At 38.7% G+C, this 21,901-nt stretch overlaps 1 protein-coding gene across 1 annotated transcript in view; it reads left to right on the top strand.

Annotated features, from left to right (window-relative positions):
• Window positions 1–21,901, top strand: part of ATRAD17 (RADIATION SENSITIVE 17) — a 372,391-nt gene that overhangs the window by 191,842 nt on the left and 158,648 nt on the right. The window contains exons 8-10 of the mRNA XM_089392953.1: window positions 20,579–20,681; window positions 20,911–21,230; window positions 21,326–21,725. Of these exons, the coding sequence (XP_089249079.1) occupies window positions 20,579–20,681; window positions 20,911–21,230; window positions 21,326–21,725 (823 nt within the window). The remainder of the gene's footprint in view (window positions 1–20,578; window positions 20,682–20,910; window positions 21,231–21,325; window positions 21,726–21,901) is intronic.

Genomic DNA, 21,901 nt, shown 5'->3' with positions numbered 1-21,901 from the left:
ACATAAGTGACAAGGTCATCTGGTACAAGCTTCATCATACATCTATCAAAAGGAAACATCTAATGATGAGGATACTTTAGATCCTCAAGATTCTTTGATGGAATCTTCATTGAAAGGTATCATGAGGAAAAGCAAGTATTTCATCAAGAATTCCAAACTTGTGGAATTCATGGGATAATGGTATGATGACATAAAAGTGAAGAAGATCAAGGAATTGAAGCTCTTTCAGTCAAGGACGCTATTGCAGTAAGACTGGATGACCCAAAGGAGAAACGAGGTATGTGTGCTTACATTTGATATTGTAGAAGTCATGTCATATGGTTGCAGGTAACATGGATCATTGCTCTATCTTAAGAGCATAATCAAATGAACGATCTCCTCCCTCAAAGGGATGCAGGAATGCATGGATCACACATTCACTAGATGAAATCAACATAATATGTCCTCATATGAAGTATGAGGTGGTTGACTACAATTGAGGAACTCTGATTGAAAGCTCCTGGGAATAAAATGTGTGAAGAAAGGGAGAAGAGATCATGGAATATGCAACCATGGTAAAGACAATCAACATCCGAAAAACCAAGAAGATTTGACTATGTTGATTTTTAATGTACCTTGGACAAGTGGTTTCCCATGGGTTAGTCTCTACCTAGGGAAAAGTGTCCAAAATAATTCTTTTCATAATTGTGGCTTTATAAAATAAAAGTGACTTTATAAGTAGTAAAGTCAATGTTAAATTATAAAGTGATAAGTGACTTTAGATATCAAGTACAATGTGGGTACTTTATTTAATGGGTGAGTTAAAAAATAGAAAGTGAAAATTAAATGCACATTTATTCTCATCCCTTGATCTAAATGAATCTGGGCCATTAGATCTTAGGGTTGCCCAAAAGTCATTTAGGGAAACAAAAGGGGGAAAAGAAAAGAGAGACTGATTTTATTCTTCATGAGCAGATTGGAGAAAGGAGGCTAAGAGATGGAGAAAAGTTCTGAAGGAGAAATTTGTTGCAGCAAGTTGAAGGGGTGATTTCTGGGCAAAGTTGGGCATGGAAATCAAGGCATAGAAGACAACAGAAGGTACTGTACGAACATGAAGTTTTGAAAAAACAATTTTTTATTAATATATATTACGTACAATATAGTGCGTACAGTCATATCCATACAGTACATGTTTTCAACTTCAAGTGGGCATGGAAATCGAGGCAAAGTGAGCACGTTTTCGAGTTTTGGGCTGAAGAGATAAGTTGTATTTTGCTGTTTTGTTTTGTTTGCAAATGTATTTTTCCTAAACTTGAAAGATAAATAAATTTGAAGAGTTCTCTAATAGGTTTTCCCTGGAGAAGATTGAAGGGGGTTTGCCTGGGTCTAAGTTGACCAAAAATCTGTGTGTATTTTTATGTGTGTTGCTAGTCTGGTTATGTCCATATTTATTTTCAGCATGTGTTGACAGTGCCATGTGTTTTAATCTGAAAATTTCATTTCCAGAATTCTATATGTTGAATGTATGTTTATGGGAAAAGGCATTTAACTGAATGAGAGTGATAAGGTGAAACTAAAACTGGGTTGGGATTGCAGGGAATTTTTTTTTAGTCATCAAATTTCAACATGGTATTAGAGGTACAGGCTGAAAATTGTAGTTTGAACAACAGACAATAGTTTGGGACAACAACCAATGGTTTGGACAACAAACAGTGGTTTGGACAACAAACTGAATTTTTGGACAGCAAACTCAGTTTGGACAACAAACTGATATTTTGGGACAGCCAGGTGAAATTTCAGATAGACTGAACTTTTGGGACAACAAGGTGTGCTGGAAAGTTCATTTCTCCATTTTTTTGGTTTTGTAAACTTTGGACAATAGTCATGACCATGTTCTTAAGGATAGAGGACAGACTGGATGGGAAATCGAACTATGTCGTTTGGAAGGACAGAATTCAGACAGTGTTTGAGGAGGCAACAGTTTGGGACATAGTGTAGCAAGTGGTTGTACCTCCTACTGCTGCAGATGAACTTGCTGAATTCACAAAAAATAATGCAAAGGGAAAAAGGATTTTGATGGACAGTTTGAAGGATCATTCGGTTCCTTAGGTGAGAGGAAACACATATGCATATCAGATGTGGACAGCTCCAACCATTCTCTATCAGAGTACCAATGAGAGTAGGAAGATAATACTCAAAGAACTATTGAAGAACCTCAGGATGACAAAGGCTGAAAGTGTAGTTCATTATCTTGGCAGGGTCAAACAGGTACGCGATGATTTGATTGCTATTGGTGAGGTAGTTGCACCCACAGAGTTAGTTAGGATTGCTGTAGCGGGACTTCCTAAGTCTTGGGAGGTCTTTGGGGATGCTGTTACCTCTAGGGAGAATCTTCCCAATTGGGACAGATTCTGCGATGATTGTGTGCAACATGAGATATGAAAGATTGACAATGGTGGTGTGAAGATAACAGATGAGGAGGATGTAGCCTTGACAGCCAAGGGGAAGAACAAAGAGAAGGCCAAGAAAGGGGCCTCATCAGATGGGGCTAAGGGAAAGGAGAAGAAAAGAAGAAAGATACGGATATGTCCAAAGTCAAATGTTGGGCATGTCAGAAGATGGGACACTGTTGCTACATGTCCTGAGAGGAAGAACAAGGTGAAGAAGGGTACTGCAGCTTCAACAGAGGTGGAGCAGTTTGCTTCACAGTTTGACCAGGAGTTTGCATTTATTACTTCTACATCTAGTAGGAGTACATCATCCGATGTGTGGTACATAGACAACGGGGCTTCCTGCCATATGATAGGTGCACGAGAGTTCTTTTTAGAGCTTGCAGAGAGGGCACTTGATATTGAGATTGTACTAGGAGATGACCGCATTGTGAGAGCTGTTGGTGTGGGGATTGTGACCTTTGAGAGGGAGTCTTTGCCTCCTTTGAAGGTCCTAAATGTTTTGTATGTTTCGAGGATGAAGAAGAACTTGATTTTAGTGTCTGCTATGGAGGAGAAGGGGTTTGACCCCACTTTCTCAGGAGGGAAGGTATTGATGCATCCTAGGGGAGCTTCCATCACTTCGGCCAAGTGATTGGAGTTCGCTCTAGGAAACTATATAGGTTTAGTTTTCAGTCGATGGGAGCATTGGTGAGTAGCACATCTGGTAGCACTAACACTAGTACCACCAGTAGTAGACTTGTGCGAGTTATGGCACTGGAGGATGGCGCATATGCATCATGGAGCTTTGAGAGTACTGAGGGAGATCACTACTGGAGTTCCTGATTTTAGTATCGAGCATTATGAGGTCTGCAGAGGGTGTGCTTTGGGCAAGTACACCAAGTTCCCATTCCCAGCGAGCGACAACAAATCTATAGGTATACTAGACTTGATTCATATTGATGTTAGTGGCTGTATTTCTCATGTGTCTTTGGGTGGTTATGAGTATTATGTTATATTCATTGATGACTACTCTAGGAGGACTTGGATATATTTCTTGAAGACCAAGGGTGAGGTCTTTAGTCGCTTTAAAGATTTCGAAGCTGGAAAAGCAGATAGGTAGGAAGATTCAGGTCTTGAGGTCAGACAATGGTGGCGAGTACATCGATGGTGGGTTTTCTGACTTCTGTGCACATGAGGGCATTAGGAGAGAGTTCACAGTTCCTTACAACCCTCAACGAAATGGGGTGTTTGAAAGGAAGAATAGAGCTATTGTTGGGGCTGCTAGAGCGATGATTCATGATCAGGGGTTGCCTTTGTTTTGGTGGGCTGAGGCCTATAATACTGTTGTTTATCTTTAGAACAAGAGTCCTCACAGAGTATTGGGGAATATGACTCTGGAGGAGGCTTTCACTAGAGAGAAGCCTAATGTGGCACATCTTCGTATCTTTAGATGTCTCACATATTCTTATATCCCAGAAGCTGGAACCCATGGCAGAGAAGGGTATCTTTATGGGTTACAACAAGACTTTGAATGCCTATTGGATCTTCATTCCTTCTAAACAGAGAGTGGTGATTAGGAGGGATGTGAAGTTCGAGGAGGAGAGGGCCTATCAGAGATCATGGGAGTATGATGAGAGAGAGTCACAAACTTCTCCTCAACAGGGAGGTCAGGTATAGGGAGCAGGACCTCAGGGTTCTGGATCGATTGGTATAGGAGGTACTTCAATGTCAGTGACATCTGGGGCACTAGTGGCGAGTTCACCAAGCACTTCTTTAGGGAGTCCATTGGTATAGAGTTCACATGGCACTTCAGCTGACACAGGCATAGGTGCCAATACAGGTTCTTCGAGGACAGGTGCTGGTATAGGCACACTAGGGTCAGTTGGCAGACCTTCAGGTTCACCAGACTGGGGGGCAGAGGATGAGGTTCCCTATGGGGAAGCTTCTTCAGGGAAGAGGAGGCCCAAGTGGCTTCAAGACACCTTGAAGGAAGCGGAGTCCGTTGGTCCTCCGAAGAGGGTGAACAGGGAGAGTGTGCCACCTGAGCGGTTTTGCAGTTATGTAGCCAAGGCTACCAACATTGTTGACTCTGAGCCTACTAGCTATGAGGAGGTTGCCAGCCAGGAGGTATGGAGAGAGGCTATGGTGGAGGAGTATGCCTCTATCATTAAGAACAATGTCTGGGAAGTGGTGCCTAGCCTTGAGGGAAAGTCAGTTGTGACCTCCAAGTGGCTCTACAAGATCAAGCATGTTGCGGATGGCAACATTGAGAAGTTCAAGGTGAGGTTTGTGGCTAGAGGGTTCTCACAAATTGAGGGAGTTGAATATGATGAGACCTTCACTCCCGTAGCTCGGTACACTTCTATCTGGTCCCTTATTTCTATCGCTGCAGAAATGGGTTGGTAGATCCATCAAATGGATGTGAAGACCGCATTTCTGAACGGAGTTATATAGGAGGAGGTGTATGTTGAGCAACCACAAGGCTTTAAGGTACTTGGGTAGGAGACCCATGTATGCCGGTTGAGGCGAGCACTCTACAGACTCAAACAAGCTTTGAGAGCTTGGTATTCGAGGACTGATACTTACTTACAACAGATGGGTTTCACGAAGAGTGATGCAGATCCAAACCTATACTATATTGTTGTAGGGGATGATCTGCTCATTCTTGTGTTGTATGTTGATGACTTGTTCATTATTGGGGCAGAGCAGTGTTGCGGGGGAGCGCCTCCCCCCCCCTCGCTCCCGCTCCCAATCCGCGCTCCGGGCGGGAGCGACTCGGGAGCGGGTCGGGAGCGCGCTCCCTAAAAAAAATTTCGCTCCCTGCCTTTTCGGGAGCGTTTTGCCTTTTTTTTTTTGTAGTAATGTTCGAAATGCAATTTTTTTTGAAAGAAACAAATAGTTTTTGAGTGGGGCAGCTTAATGATCAAGTCTAGGCCCTAGTATTGATATGCTATTCATGGTAATGTTAAATTCTTAAAGTAAAAGTGACATTTTCTTTAATTTTCATTTTCATCCTTTTACTTAAATTTTTAACATTACCATGAAATGACTCAGGTTGTTTGAGAGTGGTTTCGTCCTCATTGGATTTCATATGGAGAAAGTAGAATTTTAGATTTCATTCAAAATCCAGCAGACTTATCAGTTTTTCAGGATTTCAGGATTGGGGGATTGCAATGTTTCCATTGAATTTTGTCATGTATTAGGGTATGGAATTCGTATTTAATCAAGAGTACCAATCCCTTTATGTACCTTGATGTTAGTGACATTGGTTGTCGAACTCCTCTATCATGACCCTTCTAAAAATGTACGCATCACTCAAACAAAATCTTGACTTGACATGCTATGCTTTTTCTATCTTATGTTAATGCTTAGAGGGTGATATTAATGACAAAGATCCCTATACAGATACAAAGGTAATGACAAAGATACCTCTGGATATTAATGCTTGGAGGGTGATATTAATGACAAAGATCCTGATTTTGCAACAAGACTAAAAAATTAGACATTTCTCGTGGTGGCAAGAGGCCCAAGCATAAGAAATAGATAATAGATTTACTTCTCTTTTCTAGTTTATAACTATTGACTCTTTCATATTTATTATGATATTTTTTTAAACAATATATCTCAATTATAACTCATTAGTAATGAATTATGAATATGATGCTTCATGAAAGTTGAAAGTTGTTTCATTTCATTTCATTTTATAACATTTCATTTCATGTTAGATATTATTTGTTGTAATGGTTACACTTAGCTTACAAGTACAACTTTGGTGATCAATGATGATAAATGTTATATATTGAATTTTGAAAGCTTGAAACTTTAAGATTGATGAATCATGAAACTCAATATGTTGTATGTTACTATGTTACTAACTTGCGGACGTGGTTGATGAAGATTATAACTTCTAGATGATTGTTGTTATATGGTTCAATCTATGCTTTTTTATGTTTTTTATATCTAATTCATCATTCTACATGTTTTTGTTGACATATATGTATCAAAAATTAAAAAATATAAAATATATATATATTTTTAAAAAATCGCTCCGGGATTCGCTCCCAAACCGGGAGCTTCTGAAAATGGTCGCTCCCGCTCCCCGCTCCCGCTCCCGCTCCCAAGTAACATGGGGGCAGAGAGACTGATTAGTGGTTGCAAGGAGGATCTTGCTTTGGAGTTCGAGATGAAGGACATTGTGCTGATGCATTACTTTTTGGGGCTTGAAGTGTGGCAGGAGGAGGGGCATATCTTTCTGGGGTAGGGGCAGTATGCTGTGGATGTGTTAAGCAGATTTCACATGGCAGACTGTAGACCCATGTCTACACCTATGATCACCAACTAGAAGAAGCTTCATGCTTCAGATTCTAGTTTGGTGGATCCCACAATGTATAGGCAGCTTATTGGGTCCTTGATGTATTTGGTCAACACTAAACCAGATATATGCTTTGCAATGAACACACTTAGCCAGCTCATGGTTGAGCTCAGGAAGGTGCACTAGGTAGATGCAAAGCACATTCTTCGCTACGTGTAGGGAACTGTTGATTATGGTCTGGACTATAGGTGGGGAGACAGAATGAGGTTGGCAGGTTACACAGATTCAAATTGGGCAGGCTCTGCTTCTGATAGGAAAAGCACTTCAGGGTGTTCCTTCAGATTGGGTTCGGCAGTTGTGTCATGGTTCAGTCGAAAGCAAACGTCAGTGGCTTTGAGCTCTTCTGAGGCTGAGTATATGGCTGCTAGCTAGGCTAGTTGTGAGGCCATTTGGCTTTGAAAGTTGTTGTATGGCCTATTTGATCAAGAGTTGAGACTGACGGTTATTCACTGTGATAATCAGAGTTGCATTAAACTCACGGAGAATCCAGTGTTTCATGACAGGTCAAAACACGTTGACATCATATATCATTTCATCAGGGACTATGTTCAAAAGGGGGTAGTGAAGTTGGAGTATATATCAACGGATCAGCAGGTGGCTGATGTTCTCACGAAGTCCTTGCCAAGAGGCAAGCATGTCCATTTCAGGGACAAAATGGGTGTGGTGAGAAACACTTTCATCGGTAAGAGGGAGTGTTGATTTTTAATGTACCTTGGACAAGTGGCTTCCCATGGGTTAGTCTCTACCTAGGGAAAAGTGTCCAAAATAATTCTTTTCCTAAGTGTGACTTTATAAAGTGAAAGTGACTTTATAAGTGGTAAAGCCAATGTTAAATTATAAAGTGAAAAGTGACTTTAGACATAAAGTACAATGTGGGTACTTTATTTAATGGATGAGTTAAAAAATAGAAAGTGAGAATTAAATGCACATTTATTCTCATCCCTTGATCTAAATGAATCTGAGCCATTAGATCTTAGGGTTGCCCAAAAGTCATTTAGGGAAACAAAAGGGGGAAAAGAAAAAAGAGATTGATTTTATTCTTCATGAGCAGATTGGAGAAAGGAGGCTGAGAGATGGATAAAGTTCTAAAGGAGAAATTTGTCACAGCAAGCTGAAGGAGTGACTTTTGGGCAAAGATGGGCATGGAAATCATGGCATAGAAGACAACATAAGGTATTGTATGAACAACATTGAACGCTGTGAGTTGCACGCCGTTCGAGAGAAGTTTTGAAAAAAAATTGAAAATAAATCCATACAGTTAGTACAATTTGTACAGTCATATCCATATAGTACATATTTTCAGCTTCAAGTGAGCATAGAAATCGAGGCAAGTGGGCACGGTTTTCAAGGAGTTTTGGGCTGAAGAGATAAGTTGTATTTTGCTGTTTTGTTTTGTCTGCAAATGTATTTTTCCTGAACTTGAAAGATAAATAAATTTGAAGAGCTCTCTAACAGGTTTTCCCTGGAGAAGATTGAAGGGGTTTTTCCTGGGTCTAAGTTGACCAAAAATCTGTGTGTATTTTTATGTGTTGCTGGTCTGGTTATGTCCATATTTATTTTCAGCATGTGTTGACAGTGCCATGTGTTTTAATCTGAAAATTTCATTTCTAGAATTCTATATGTTAAATGTATGTTTATGGGAAAGGGCATTTAACTGAGTGGGAGTGATAAGGTGAAATTGAAACCAGGTTGAGATTGCAGGAAACTTTTTTTGGTCATCAAATTTCAACAAACTAGGATATCTCCATGGAAGATATGAAGATTCTGTTGGAGTCTGAAAAAGAAAGAGACCCTTGAAAACATGTATATCTTTGGGAGATGTGTCGATATGTATGTAGGATGCTGATGCAAACTAGAAGATGTCATGATGAAAGACCATCACAAAGGTAATGTTGATTTTAGTGTTCATTCCTTTTATTTTTGAATATTTGGATGGGTTTATGCAGGGATGCTAAGGGACGATCTATGGATGTCTTCCACCACCAATGCACATGTAGTAGCATGAAAGATCCTTAAGTAAACATGGCCTAAAGAAAGAAACATGGCATAAAGGAAGGCTAGATATGGATTGATGGATCATTTTCCGATGAAGACATGGCTGACTCATGGATGAAAGTGTTGGATGGTCAGTGCCCTATGTAGAAGTCCCAAACATGAAGACTCCTAGATAACAAAAAGAAGTTCATGACATCGTGAGGAGGAGTTCTTCAAGCATCTGGCTGTTGCATCATCTCCACCTGAGGAGTTGTTGTAGGTCCCTAATTAAGAGGGAGCTTAGAAACAAGTTTCTTACTTGGAAGAAACTTGGAAATTCCTAAGCCAAGAGGGAGCTTAGGTACATTCCTTCCGTAGGAATGAGTACATTTCTTTATTGGAATAGCTATGTCCTCCCTAATTAAGAGGGAGAGATAGGCACATCATTCTTGTCTTCACTTGGGAAGACAAAATGGAGGATTGGGTAAACATCTGGCATCTGATACTCTTTGAGGATGTATTAGGGCATCCAAGATAAGAGTAGTCGTTGAGCATCGATATTCTTTGGGGACTGGGAATCCAAGGTAAGAATAGTCGAGGTGGAAGACACCCTGAGAACTTGGGTGGGGTATGTTTTGAGAGAGACAATGATGAGGGTGTCTATACATCGTTGGTCTTGCCAACGTTGTGCTTAGATCTTGTGGAGAGATAGAGCTGTTAGTCAAGGCCTTGCTATGTGACAATGTCGGTTGATATGATGCTATACAGTTGGGTTACAAATACGACTCTTCTTATGCGAAATTCTTTAGATTGAGAATGACCAAGTACCTTTATGAATACCTCCCTAGTTAAGAGGGAGTGTTGAAAAGTAATGAGGTTCGGTCTTCATAATGACGTGTAATTGTGATTTTATGTAATTGATGAAAATAAGAAAAATAAAATTATTATTGTAATGCTTGTCTCATGGGTTTCATGAGCAAGGAATTTATTTTTAGTGTGACTCCCTTTGTGAGCCCTTAGGATTGGTCATAAAGTCAAATTCAGTCAATGTCATGTATGAGGACCCATCTTGGGCATATTACATTTTGTATGAGTCATTAGATAAGTATAAATAGCCCTCCAAGACCAAGAACATCTCCTCCTCAAGGCGGCTTCAAAAGGGAATAATGTAAACTCTTCAAAGGACATGTCAGCTCACATGCATTCATGTCGGTGCATTATGTTGGGAAACAACTATAAATAGGGCAACTCGGCCTTATTTCAGAGCAACAATTTCAGCGAAGATTTCAGAGAAGGTAATCTAAGTAAAGGTGCAAAATATTTCAATCTAAGGGTCAATAGTAGCCCTACATCCAAGCGAAGGAATGAGATCAGGTTTGAAGGGAAGATTGAATATATTTCAGGTTTGTTTTTGGGCAAGTCTGTCACACGTTCGAGGAAAAGAGTAGGTACATATTGTAGAAAAGCCAAAGTTGCAGAAGATAAGAGTCTGAGTTAAGGCAAGTTTGATGTCTATGTTGCATGCCGAGTTAACATAGAACTTCTCTCTAGTTAAAGCGAAGAAGTAAAGGACAAAACTCATCCTTTATCAGTCACACGTGCGAGAAAGGAGAGTCTCCTACAATAGGACAAAGACTACAGTCAAGGAGACTAAAAAGTTCAGATCTGAGTTGGAGAAGTGAAGGCTAAATTGCAAAAATTTGACTTGGTCTTGGAGAGGTCATTTAAGTCAAGGTTCTAGGTCATGGTCTTGGTATTCATCAATTGGAATCTCTATAAGAAGAAGAATTTGTTCGGGTTTTCCTCTCAAAGAATGAGAGGTTTTGGCCCTGTTTGATAGTCTATATTCTGTGTCTCTTTTCTCTTTATGGTTTATGCATTGGTAGTTGTTTGATGAAGAAGAACACTAAAAAGCTAGGTAAAAGAAGATCCTAATCTAAAGAAGTAAAAAGCATGCACAAGTAGATACTAATAAAAGAGAAATCAATTAATTTCTATGCCCTAGATTTCTCAACAGAATAATCATACCTTCTTATGTGAAGAAGATCTGCAACGAGTTAAATCAATCAGACATACCTTGAGTTCTTCTTGTTGAAGGAAATGTAACTAGGTTCGGTCTTCATAAATGTAATTTTGATATTTGTATTTATTCAAGAATGTAACTAGGTTTGGTCAAACACATTTTAATGTGCTTCTAGAGAGTCAAAGTCAAAATAATTATGATGAGACCCTTTGAGGGCATGTTACACCATGTACAAGGTCATGGGAACACCTCCAAGCATAGTCAAATCCTCTCCTAGCATCAATGAAGTCTCCAAGCAGCCAAATAATGAATAAAGATGACTTATAGTGCAAACTGTCAAGTCAGCCTAATGGACAGTCAAGTCGGCCTAAAGAGGAGGGACATACCTCTATTTATAGAAGCTATCCACTCCTCATTTGATATAACTTCACTCTCAAATCCGCAAGCAAGAGAGAGGATGAAGAAGGACGAAGAAAAGCCAAGGAAAAAGGGTTACAAGGGCAACGTAATAAGGAGACATAACAACGAGGGTAAGGAGACAATTTCTAGAGCAGCTACAACCACACGTGCAAGGTTAAGGAAGGTCTGCCTGCGGCCATAGCAATAGAAAAGTAAAGGTCATCCTATCTCAGCTTTTTTGGGTGCAAACAAGGTCTACAAGGCCTCTTTCTACAAGCGAAGGAGAAGCCCTCATAAACGAAGGAAGAAGGAACAAAATCGAAGTTGAAGGGAATGTTTTCTAGGGTAGAAAACAATCACACGTGCGAGAATTAGAACTCTTTATGCAGTCATAAAACCCTACATCCAAGTCAGTTGATTGGTGGAAAGAAAGGAACCATCCTAAGAAGAAAGGTCTTATCAATAGTGTCTTCTCTAGAGCAAGTGCAACAAGGTTACTAACAAGTTGAAAGAAGAATGAAGTGTCGGAAGAAGGAGGAAAAAGTGTTGAGGAGCAAAGTGCCGAAAGACAAAGGTCCTTGTGCCGAAAGTTCTAGTGCAGAAAGAGGAAGGTTTTGACTTATGCTTGGAGGATATCCTAGTCAAGGGTCTAGGGTTTGGCAGTTGTTCAAATAAGAAGCTTCAATAAGAGAAAACTTACTAAGGGTTTTCCTCTCAAGAGTGGAGAGGTTTTGTCGCTGGCAGAGAGCCAAACTTTGTGTTCTTGTTATTTTGTTTTGGTAACAGTTTGATGAAGTACACACATATGCACTAATAAGAAGAAGAAGAAGCATAACCTAACAAGAAAAGTACAAAGACTCCACAAATTGTTATCAAGTAACGAAGAATCACATAGCTTCTTCAACATGGTATCAAAGCTAAGGTGACACATCAAGGAAAGGGCAACTCAAGAACACTCATCAAGGGGAAGCATCTACAATATTGAAGCATCAAGCCTAGAAGTCTCAATCACTTCAAGAACAGGAAGGGTCTACAATCCATCATTTATCAAGGAGGTCTACAAAGCTAGAAGAAGAGCCTTACATAAAGGCACCTACAAAGAAGAGCAGATTGAAGCAGAACCTACATCAAGCTACAAGTCTTCAAGCAAATCCCATCATCAAACTAGTCCACTTGGAGAAGGCAACTTGAAGAACATCAAGATCCAAGGAAGACAAGCCATCAAGCCTTCAAGGAGAAAGCAAATCCATTACATCTCAAAATCTATCAAGTGAGTACATGTCCGCTTCTGAATATACATCAATTTTTTTTTGCAAGGAAAGCAATAAATTGGTAGGCACCAATAACTTTCTTGCATGGAAGAAGAGGACTGATCTACTACTCAAGGAGAATGAACTCCTAGAACTTGTCAAAGGGAATATCACTGTCCCTGCTAAGGAACAGTCTCAAGCCTTAGCCAAGTACAACAAGGATGAGACAAGAGCTCAAAGGATTCTGATAGAATCAATCAAAGACTCTCTCATTCCTTATGTCTCCAAGTTTGAGACATCAAAAGAAATTTATGATAAGCTAGTAGAGCTATTCTCGGTATCCACAACCGGAGAAGTTATATCTCTGAGAAATGAATTATACAAGATGAAGATAACAATGGAAGGAATAGCTCCCTACTTCATGAAAAGCTCTGAAATGAGAGATCAACTTCAAGAGCTTGGGAAAGTCATGTTTGATAGAGAGATGACAACTGTAGTACTCAATGCTCTACCTGAGGAGTGGGGAAACTTTACATCAAGCATATATGCCAAGAAGGAAGCAACCACTCTCAGTGAAATGTGGTCTCTATGCAGGACAGAGGAAACCAGACTTAAGGCAAAAGAAGATGTGGGATCAAAGGAGCAAACATTTTCTACCATGGCCAAAAGAAAGGGTAAATTTGGTAAGTTTGATCCATGAAGAACAAACTACAAAGACATGTCCAAGATCCAATGTTTTGGATGCCAAGAATATAGACACTACAAAAGGAATTATCCTAAGCTTAACAAGGAAAACAACAAAAGGAAGAGGGAAGAAGCTCACATAACTCATGAGATGAAATAAGAAAGAAAGAAGCAAAATAAGGAAGATCCTCAGGATCTCTACTATGACTAGGTCAAACTCTTTACTTCTAGAATTCTTTCAAAGTTTTGAGTAGAATAGGAGTATGTAGGAGTAAATTAAAATTGCATGGCTAGAAACATCCTCTAGAATCTAGCAGCATGATGTACATAGAGTTCTAGATACTCATGTAGATATAACATTTATGATAAGAACAAAACTGCATAAGTAGAAATACCTTCTAGAATATAGGAGCATGACAGATATAACTTAGGATATTCATGTAGAAAAAACATACCTAGTATAGGACCTCATAGATGATGAAAGAAAATTGATCATGATAAGAATCTTAGATGACCTATATCATCAAAAGAAAGGAAACATTTGCAAGGCAAGGATCTTTAAGATCCTATGATGGAATCTTGAAAAGAAGGTTCATGGACCAAAGCAGATGTATCATTGGGAATCCCATTCATGGGTTTGAAGAAAAGGATGAAATGCAGGCAAGCTAAGATGAAGCAAGAAGGGCCACACCAAAGGATGATCAAAGGAGAGTCAAGATGAGGTATGTATGCATCAAAGTTTAAGTCATGTTGTCATTTGTATATTATTGAGTCATGGGTATAGTTCTATAACATGATCAAGTATGAAATAATCTCTTTCACCAAGAATATGCTCGAAGGCATGTACCACAATGCAATGAAGGTCAACAAAAGAACATGCTCACATAAGGAGCATAAGATTGCTGACTATGAAGCAAGAAGAAACGCTGACAAGTCCAGAAAGAAAGCAATGAAGGAATGCTCTCACAAGAAGCATTAGATGGTTGACCCATCTATCTGAGAAGAAGCAAATGAAGAAAGAGATCAAGCATGTGAAGAACACCATGATCAACGAGAATCACTATCTGACAAAATGCCTTGAAGATATCTCCTGAAAGAAGGCAAGATAACTCTAATAAAGGAAGAAAGGGCCCTTGACACCTATAAAGGCCTTGGAGATACAAAAGATGCAGATAACTGATTCTACTCTATAGAGATGTCATGATGAAGAAACCATCCAACAAAAGAAAAAGCAATGTTGAAACAATATCAGGATGAAGTCATGATGGGCTACTAGGTCAAAGCATGTAACCTAGCAAGTACTATGAAGCATCCATGAGGAGAGTATTCCGAAGCATGGACAAGATGACAAAGGAGTAGCCAAGATGACAAGAAAAACTTGATAGTCACTTTCCATGAAGCAATGACATGACAAACTAAGAAGGAAAGTGATCGATGGATGGTGCCCTACTTAGAAGAAGTTTGATCGAAGACTTCATGACATCAAGAAAGGAAGGAGATCAAGCAACTGGAGGACCCACGAAGAAGAAGCTGTTGATGATGGAAAGAATCCCCAGTTAAGAGGGAGCTCTGACAAGTCCCTGATCTAGAGGGAGTTTTTGAATCACCCCTGATTACAAAGGAGTGACAATTGTGTTTTCCATTTCGTGGGTCATGCACTAAACCAGGACTAACAGCTGTAAGTCTAGATGAAGGGCATGAATGGAAATGTAGACACAAGATAGACACAACATTCTTGTCTTCACTTGGGAAGAAAGAATGGGAGGATTAGGTAATCATTTGGCATACGATACTCTTTGAGGATGTGTAGGGCATCCAAGACAAGAGTAGGCAAGAGTACCGATATTCTTTGAGGGCTGGGAACCCAAGATAAGAGTAGTCCTAGAAGGTCATACTTTTTGAACACCCGGGTGGGTATGTACCTTGAGAGACAATGATGAAGGTGTCTATAAATCATTGGTCTCGCCAGCATTATGGCTCATGGTCTCGTAAAGAGATGGAACTGTTAGTCAAGGCCTTGCACTATGACAACGCTGATGGATATGATGCTATAACAACTGGATTGATAATCCGGTTTCTCTTATGTGAATTCTTCAAGATTGAAAATTGCGAAACACCTTGTAATGACAAATGTTGTATGGATACCTCCTTAGTTAAGAGGGAGTGTTGAAGGAAATGTAACTAGGTTCGGTCTCCATAAATGTAATTTTGATATTTGTAATTATTCAAGAAAAGAGAAATTATTTTTATAGTATTTGTCAATGAGTTTCTTGCTCATTGGAAATAGGTCAAGCACATTTTAAAGTGCTTCGAGAAAGTCAAAGTTAAAATGTAATTATGATGAGACCCTTTGAGGGCATGTTACATCATGTACAAAGTCATGGGAACACCTCCAAGCATAGTCAAATCCTCTCTTAACATCAACGGAGTCTCCAAGCAGCAAAATAATGAATAAAAGATGAATTATAGTGCAAATTGTCAAGTCGGCCTAAAGAGGAGGGACAAACCTCTATTTATAGATGCTGTCCACCCTTCATTTGATATAACTTCACTCTGTAATCTACAAGCAAGAAAGAGGATGAAGAAGGACAAAGAAAAGCCAAGGAAAAAGAGTTACAAGGGCAGCGTGATAAGCAGACAGAACATTGAGGGTAAGGAGACAGTTTCTAGAGAAGCTACAGCCACACGTGCGAGGTTAAGGAAGGTTTGCCTGCGGCCATAGTGGCAGAAAAGTAAAGGTCATCCTATCTCACCGTTTTGGGTGCAAACAAGGTCTACAAGGCTTCTCTCTACAAGCGAAGGAGAAGCCCTCATAAACGAAGGAAGAAGGAACAAGATCGAAGTTGAAGGGATTGTTTTCTAGGGTAGAAAACAGTGACATGTGCGAGAATCAAAACTCTTTATGCAGTGATAACAACCCTACATCAAAGTCAGTTGATTGGTGGAAAGAAGAAAGGAACCATCCTAAGAAGAAAGGTCTGATCAATAGTGTCTTCTTTAGAGAAAGTGCTACAAGGTTACTAACAAGTTGAAGGAAGAACGAAGTGCCAGAAGAATGAGGACAAAGTGCTGAGGAGCAAAGTGCTGGAAGACAGAGGTCCATGTGCTGGAAGTTATAGTGCAAAAAGAGGAAGGATTTGACTTATGCTTGGAGGATATCCTAGTCAAGGGTCTAGGGTTTGGCAGTTGTTCAAATAAGAAGCTTCAATAAGAGAAAACTTACCAAGGGTTTTCTTCTCAAGAGTGGAGAGGTTTTGTCCTTGGCAGAGAGCCCAACTTTGTGTTCTTGTTATTTTGTTTTGGTAGCAATTTGATGAAGTACGCACGTTTGCACTAATAAGAAGAAGAGTAAGCATAACCTAACAAGAAATGTCAAAAGACTCCACAAATCGTTATCAAGTAACGAAGAATCACACTACACTACTTTGCCCTAGATTCTTCAACACTTCTTTAACAAACCTTGTAGAGTTTCTTTAGCAACAAGCTTACTTTTCACGATACAAGTCTTTCCTTGAGGTTTCCTCCATAACGTTTGTGTAATCTGTAAGCTTTCCTACCAAGGAAAATACAAAGAAAGGATTATGAGTATAAACAAATCTTGATATGCGGAGGAAAACAAATATGAAAGAGGAAACAAATAACAATATACTTATCTTTTAGTGAAATGGTGAAGGCTCCCTCTTAATCCAATCTTTTTGAGGGATACCTACAACTTATCAAAACATTTCAAAAATTTCTAAGACATATTAGATCTATGAACTCTAGAAATCGAAACATAAAAGGAAAAACCTTCACAAAAACCTAAAACAATAGTAGAAGGATATGTAAGGGATATTATCCCTAAAAGACTTAATAGTATAAGTCTTTGACTTCAGACTCTTCAACCTTGTTCTTCTTAGGTGGATCTTCATTTGGAACTGTTGCATGTTTTCTTCGTCTTTTCTTATTCTTGTTCCTAGGATTTTCTAGACATTGATTCTTATAATGTCCCATCTTATGACAATGATAGCATTCTACTTTAGATAGGTCAATCTTCTTCTTTGGTCCTTTAAGCTTCTTGTTTCTCCCCTTTTTTTTGTAGTGAGCAGAATATGCATTTGAAGTGTTGTCCTCTTCTTCTTCCTTCTTATTACTTGCTAATGAGATGCGGGCTTCTTCTTGACTGCATGTATTCCACATTTCTTCAAAGGAAGGTGTTTCTTTCCAACTGCTAATACCTGAGGCAAAGGAGCTCCATGATTTAGGTAGACCTAGTAGAGCAACAATCACAAGTTCTTTATCTGGTATGATTTCATCAATAGCTTGGATCTCATCTCTTATTTGGGAGATCCTCACAAAATATGAAGATACAATGTCATCTTTTGTCATCTTCATTGTTCTTAGTTCATTTTTGAGACTAGCAACTTGTCCAATGTTCTTGATAGTGAATAATTTGGAGAGAGCTTCATACATCCCTTTTGCAGTTTCTATATTGGATATATAGGGAATTAGATTATCCTTCACTCCATCTACAATAAGATTCATAGCCAAGATGTTTGTTTCCTTGTATTTTTCCTTTCCTGCATCATCTGTGGGTTCCTTCACCTTTCCTTGAACAAAATCCAATACTTTTTGTTTTGCAAGGATGAGATCCATCCTCTTCTTCCATGCTCTATAGTTGGTAGCTCCTTCTAGCTTATTTTCTATCTTCATTGAGGTTTCCATATACTTTATGATGTCTTCCTTATAGATAAAAGGCTTTCCTTTATTCCTTATGATCTTCATTGAAACCTTTTTCTTGATCCTTCTTTCAATAGACCTTCAAGCTGCCTTTTTCTTTCCTCCTTCACCTTAGCTCTGATACCATGTTAGAAAATCAAAAAGGAAAAAAGATTTTCTTATGTTTGACAATTACTTGTGATATTCCTATATTCTTATTGGCTTTCTTTATGTTCTTCTTTATCTCATCAAGCGATCATCAAATCAAAAGCATGAAGATCGATGACACTAGAAGTAGGCACTCAGCTAGGGCTAAAACCCCTATAAAGGGGAAAACCCAGTCAAACTCTTCCACTAGTAAATTCAAATGAAATTGAGACAAACCAAGACCTTTAACTAGACCAAAAGACCTTCCTCACTCCACCAAGTCAACCTTCCAAGATGATTATGCAAACTTCAGTAGTCTCTTCTTGTCAACCAACTTCAACCTAGCTACAACACAAAATTTTGACCCCTAGCTTCCAGAATTTCGGCCCTACTGCAGATCTGAAATTTCAGCCCTCCAACAACAACCCAGAAACTCGCACGTGTGGCAAAAGAGAGAGAAATTTGGCTTCCTTCTTGCTTGACAAAAGTCTCCTTCTTCGCTATGGTTTTCTCCTTCTCCTTAGGTATTTCACTCTTCCTTTTCTTCTCTAGCTACTGCAGATCAAACTTGCTTGTATGTGTTCCAAATGAGGTCGAGTTGCCGTCTTTATATAGTCGATTTTAGCTCCGAATTAGGTCGACTTGTCTTCCTTGAGGTTGAATTGGTGGAGAAGGTCTAAATGACTCTTTTTACATTAAAAATAAATTTCTTCCTTGATAGATAAAGCCCAAGAAGGGTCTATTACATGATGACATGGACAAAGACTTTTGACATAAACCCTAGAAGCCTACAATGGAGGCTTTGACCTAGAAATTAAATAATAAGAGCATGAAAGCCATGCTAATAAATAATTTTCTTTTATAAATAAATACATTTTTCTCTCTTTTGACAAATACAATACATCTTGACTCAAATAGAATTATGAAGTTTGACACTAGTTACATTCTTCAAGAAGAACAAGCGATGCCATGTAATTGTTTCCTGGTAAGTGCTGGGAATAATGATTTGTCCTTTATAGTGTTTCTTCTATGCCTTATGAGAGATCAAATTGTCCACTTTTTTTTCCAGCTTCGACCCTTTCCTTGCTCCTTGAGACTACAAAAACCCTGGCTTGCCTTCACACGTGAGAGAGAGAGTGTAAAAACCCAAAAATTTCGTCTTCCTTTGCTTGCCTTCTTTTTCTTGTCCTTCGATTGAACGATGAGTGAATGAGTGAGTGAGTCCATAGGTGGTCGAATGCTCTCTTATATGTAGGCTTCCAAGGAGGACGACATGCCCTAATTCGGTCGACTTTTTCTGCTGCCAGGTCGACTTAGTCTTGGAGCGGTATTTTGACTCTTTTGACTCAAAAATAATTCTTTTGACATATTAAAATATGCCTAATGTGGTCTTTTACATATGACAATGACTCTTAGACTTCTTGACTTAATGACAAAACCTAGAAGCACTCAATGGGTGCTTTGACCTAAGGTAAAATGACCCTGAGCATGAAACCCATGTTACAAAAAATAATAATAATAATTTATTTTTAATTTTACGATATACAAGAATCAAGAGTATATATGAAGACCGAACCTGGTTACTTATTTCAACACATCCCCCTTGTGGGGTTTTTGCCCACAACTTGGGTCCTTCAATCTGGCATAACTCACAGACTGTGAGGCCTCTTGTGATGTGCCATATACCACCGGAATCAGGTTGACGAGGAGAATCTAATGACGAGGATCTCCAAGACAAATTCAGTGATTTGTTTCTTCAAAAACCTCCAACAAGTGTGGGGTATGTCCATCGTCCAGGGAATCCAAATACTAGAGCTAGGGTTTCCATCCATCCTTGCATTGAAGCTTCCAACTGATGCAATCCAAACAAATATTGAGTGTTGATTAATGTATGTTGACATCAATGACAACACCATTTAACACATATCCCTTTCAAAATTCAGCAGGTTTTACAGTTTTCAGGATTTCAAGGTTGGCAGGATTGTAGTGTTTCCACTGGATTCTATCATGTATGAGGGTATAAGATTGACATTAGTCAAGACCACTAAGCTATGGGATTTTGTGTCATGTAATAATCTATAAGAGTTTATATAGACATGGTTCTCCTAAAATGGTATTTTATGTGTGATTTTATTTTCTTGCAAGATAATGCGTTGTTTAAAAAAAAACTATATATCTATATTTGTTGTTATTTTTATATAGTATGTTTCCCCATGTACCCATTTTGGAGGGTTAACATTTCGAGATGTTCCTGTTTTGGAAAGTTGTACAAGTGTCCATGTTTGGTGCAACTTAGGTCGGAACATTATGGTGTAGTACATTATAAGTTGAGCATTTTTAATTAAAGAAAGTCCAACCTTGAGCAGGCTGTATTTATTCTTTTCTAAAATAATATGAAGACCTCTACAGATTGTTAACAATTATACTTTTGAAAATTAGCTTTACTTTCGGAATATGCAATAAACATGATAATGACTTTAGTGATTTCAGAGTATTTTATTGGTGGATATCAATATTAATTTTTGTTTTTCTTATGTTCAGGCATTTTTAGGCATTTTTTCTACACTTGAAGATGCTCATCTCTATTAATGCTTCAATTTTCTTGTGAAATCTGATGCAGACAACTATTCATTTGCTCATAGATCTCTTAGGAATTGAATTTTATGAATGGGACACACCAACACCCACCCTGTGGAGAGAATATATTCACCACATAAATTCTGGTATACATTTTACAGCTACATTTATTTATTTTCTAGAAACTTGCTTTTGTTTCAATTAAAGTAAAATAATATATGAGCATCTTTATAATCATAGATTGATAGTAACCTTTTGCAACTGGAAGTGTCGGGTTATTTTTTAGTAGCAAATTCTACATTTCTTGGTTTGAATACATTTGTATGCCCATCTTGTACCTTTCTAGGAATATGATGTTTGTTGATGATTTGCCAGGAACATCATATATATCAAAGCTTGATGAGTTTGAAGCATTTTTAGATGCTATACGAAAATATCCAATATTGAATATAGGCTCATCAAATGCAACTGGCAGATTGAGGAAAGATATGCTACTTCTAGTAGATGACCTGCCTACCCCAAATAGTTGGGAGGCTTGCCAACAACTCTGTCAGGGTCTCCGACATCTTGCACTGTCTGCTCAATTTCCAACAATTGTATCCATTACTGAATTCACTGAATCTGGAGATAGAGAGGGACCTGGCCGAATGATCCAAGAGTTGGAGTTAGCTCTTGAGCAAGGAGGTGCTACAAAGGTAATAAATACTTCCTATGTAGTATTTTAACATCTTTTTTGATCTTTGGTCCTCATATGAAGTTGATTAGTAGGAGAATTAAGCATTTGATGCAGATAGTTTTCAATCCTCTTACATCAAAAAGCATCACGAAGACACTTACAAAAATATGGACAGCAGAACATCGGTCTCCGCCTCCTGAGTGGCTAAGTTATATATCTGAAAGTAGTGGAGGTGATCTTAGACACGCAATCAATTCTTTACAATTCTACTGCCTCAGCAAGTTATCTGACACTTGGGACCAGGGGAGCTTTGAATATCCTGGACTTCCTAAAGCACAATCTAATAAACATAAGCGGAAGAAAGTTGCTCAATCATCTATCTTAGCTTTTAGCTTCCCAGCATTGACAAATAATGTAAAGTCAAGCATGGGACGTGATGGAATTCTCTCTCTATTTCATGCCCTTGGGAAAGTTTTACACAACAAGAGACATACAGACGAGATTGCAGATTCAGGTATAATCCATTCGCTGAGCAAACTTCATCTTCAAAATCTAGCACTGACTTTTTTAGAAAAAAATAAAAATGTCAGTAACTTCAATATCTATTTGTGTAATATTCTTGTCACGGTCAGAAATCATTGTGGGCCTAAATATTGGAAATATGGTTTCTTTTCTCTTTTCTTTCATGGA

The sequence above is a fragment of the Pinus tabuliformis genome, chromosome 1_1, assembly GCF_031772625.1.
Source record: "Pinus tabuliformis cultivar Carrire ecotype Pingquan chromosome 1_1, CPIR1, whole genome shotgun sequence".
Classification (NCBI taxonomy): Eukaryota; Viridiplantae; Streptophyta; class Pinopsida; order Pinales; family Pinaceae; genus Pinus; species Pinus tabuliformis.
The sequence above is the reverse complement of the archived record's forward strand: the minus strand, read 5'-3'. Positions and strand labels throughout refer to the sequence as shown.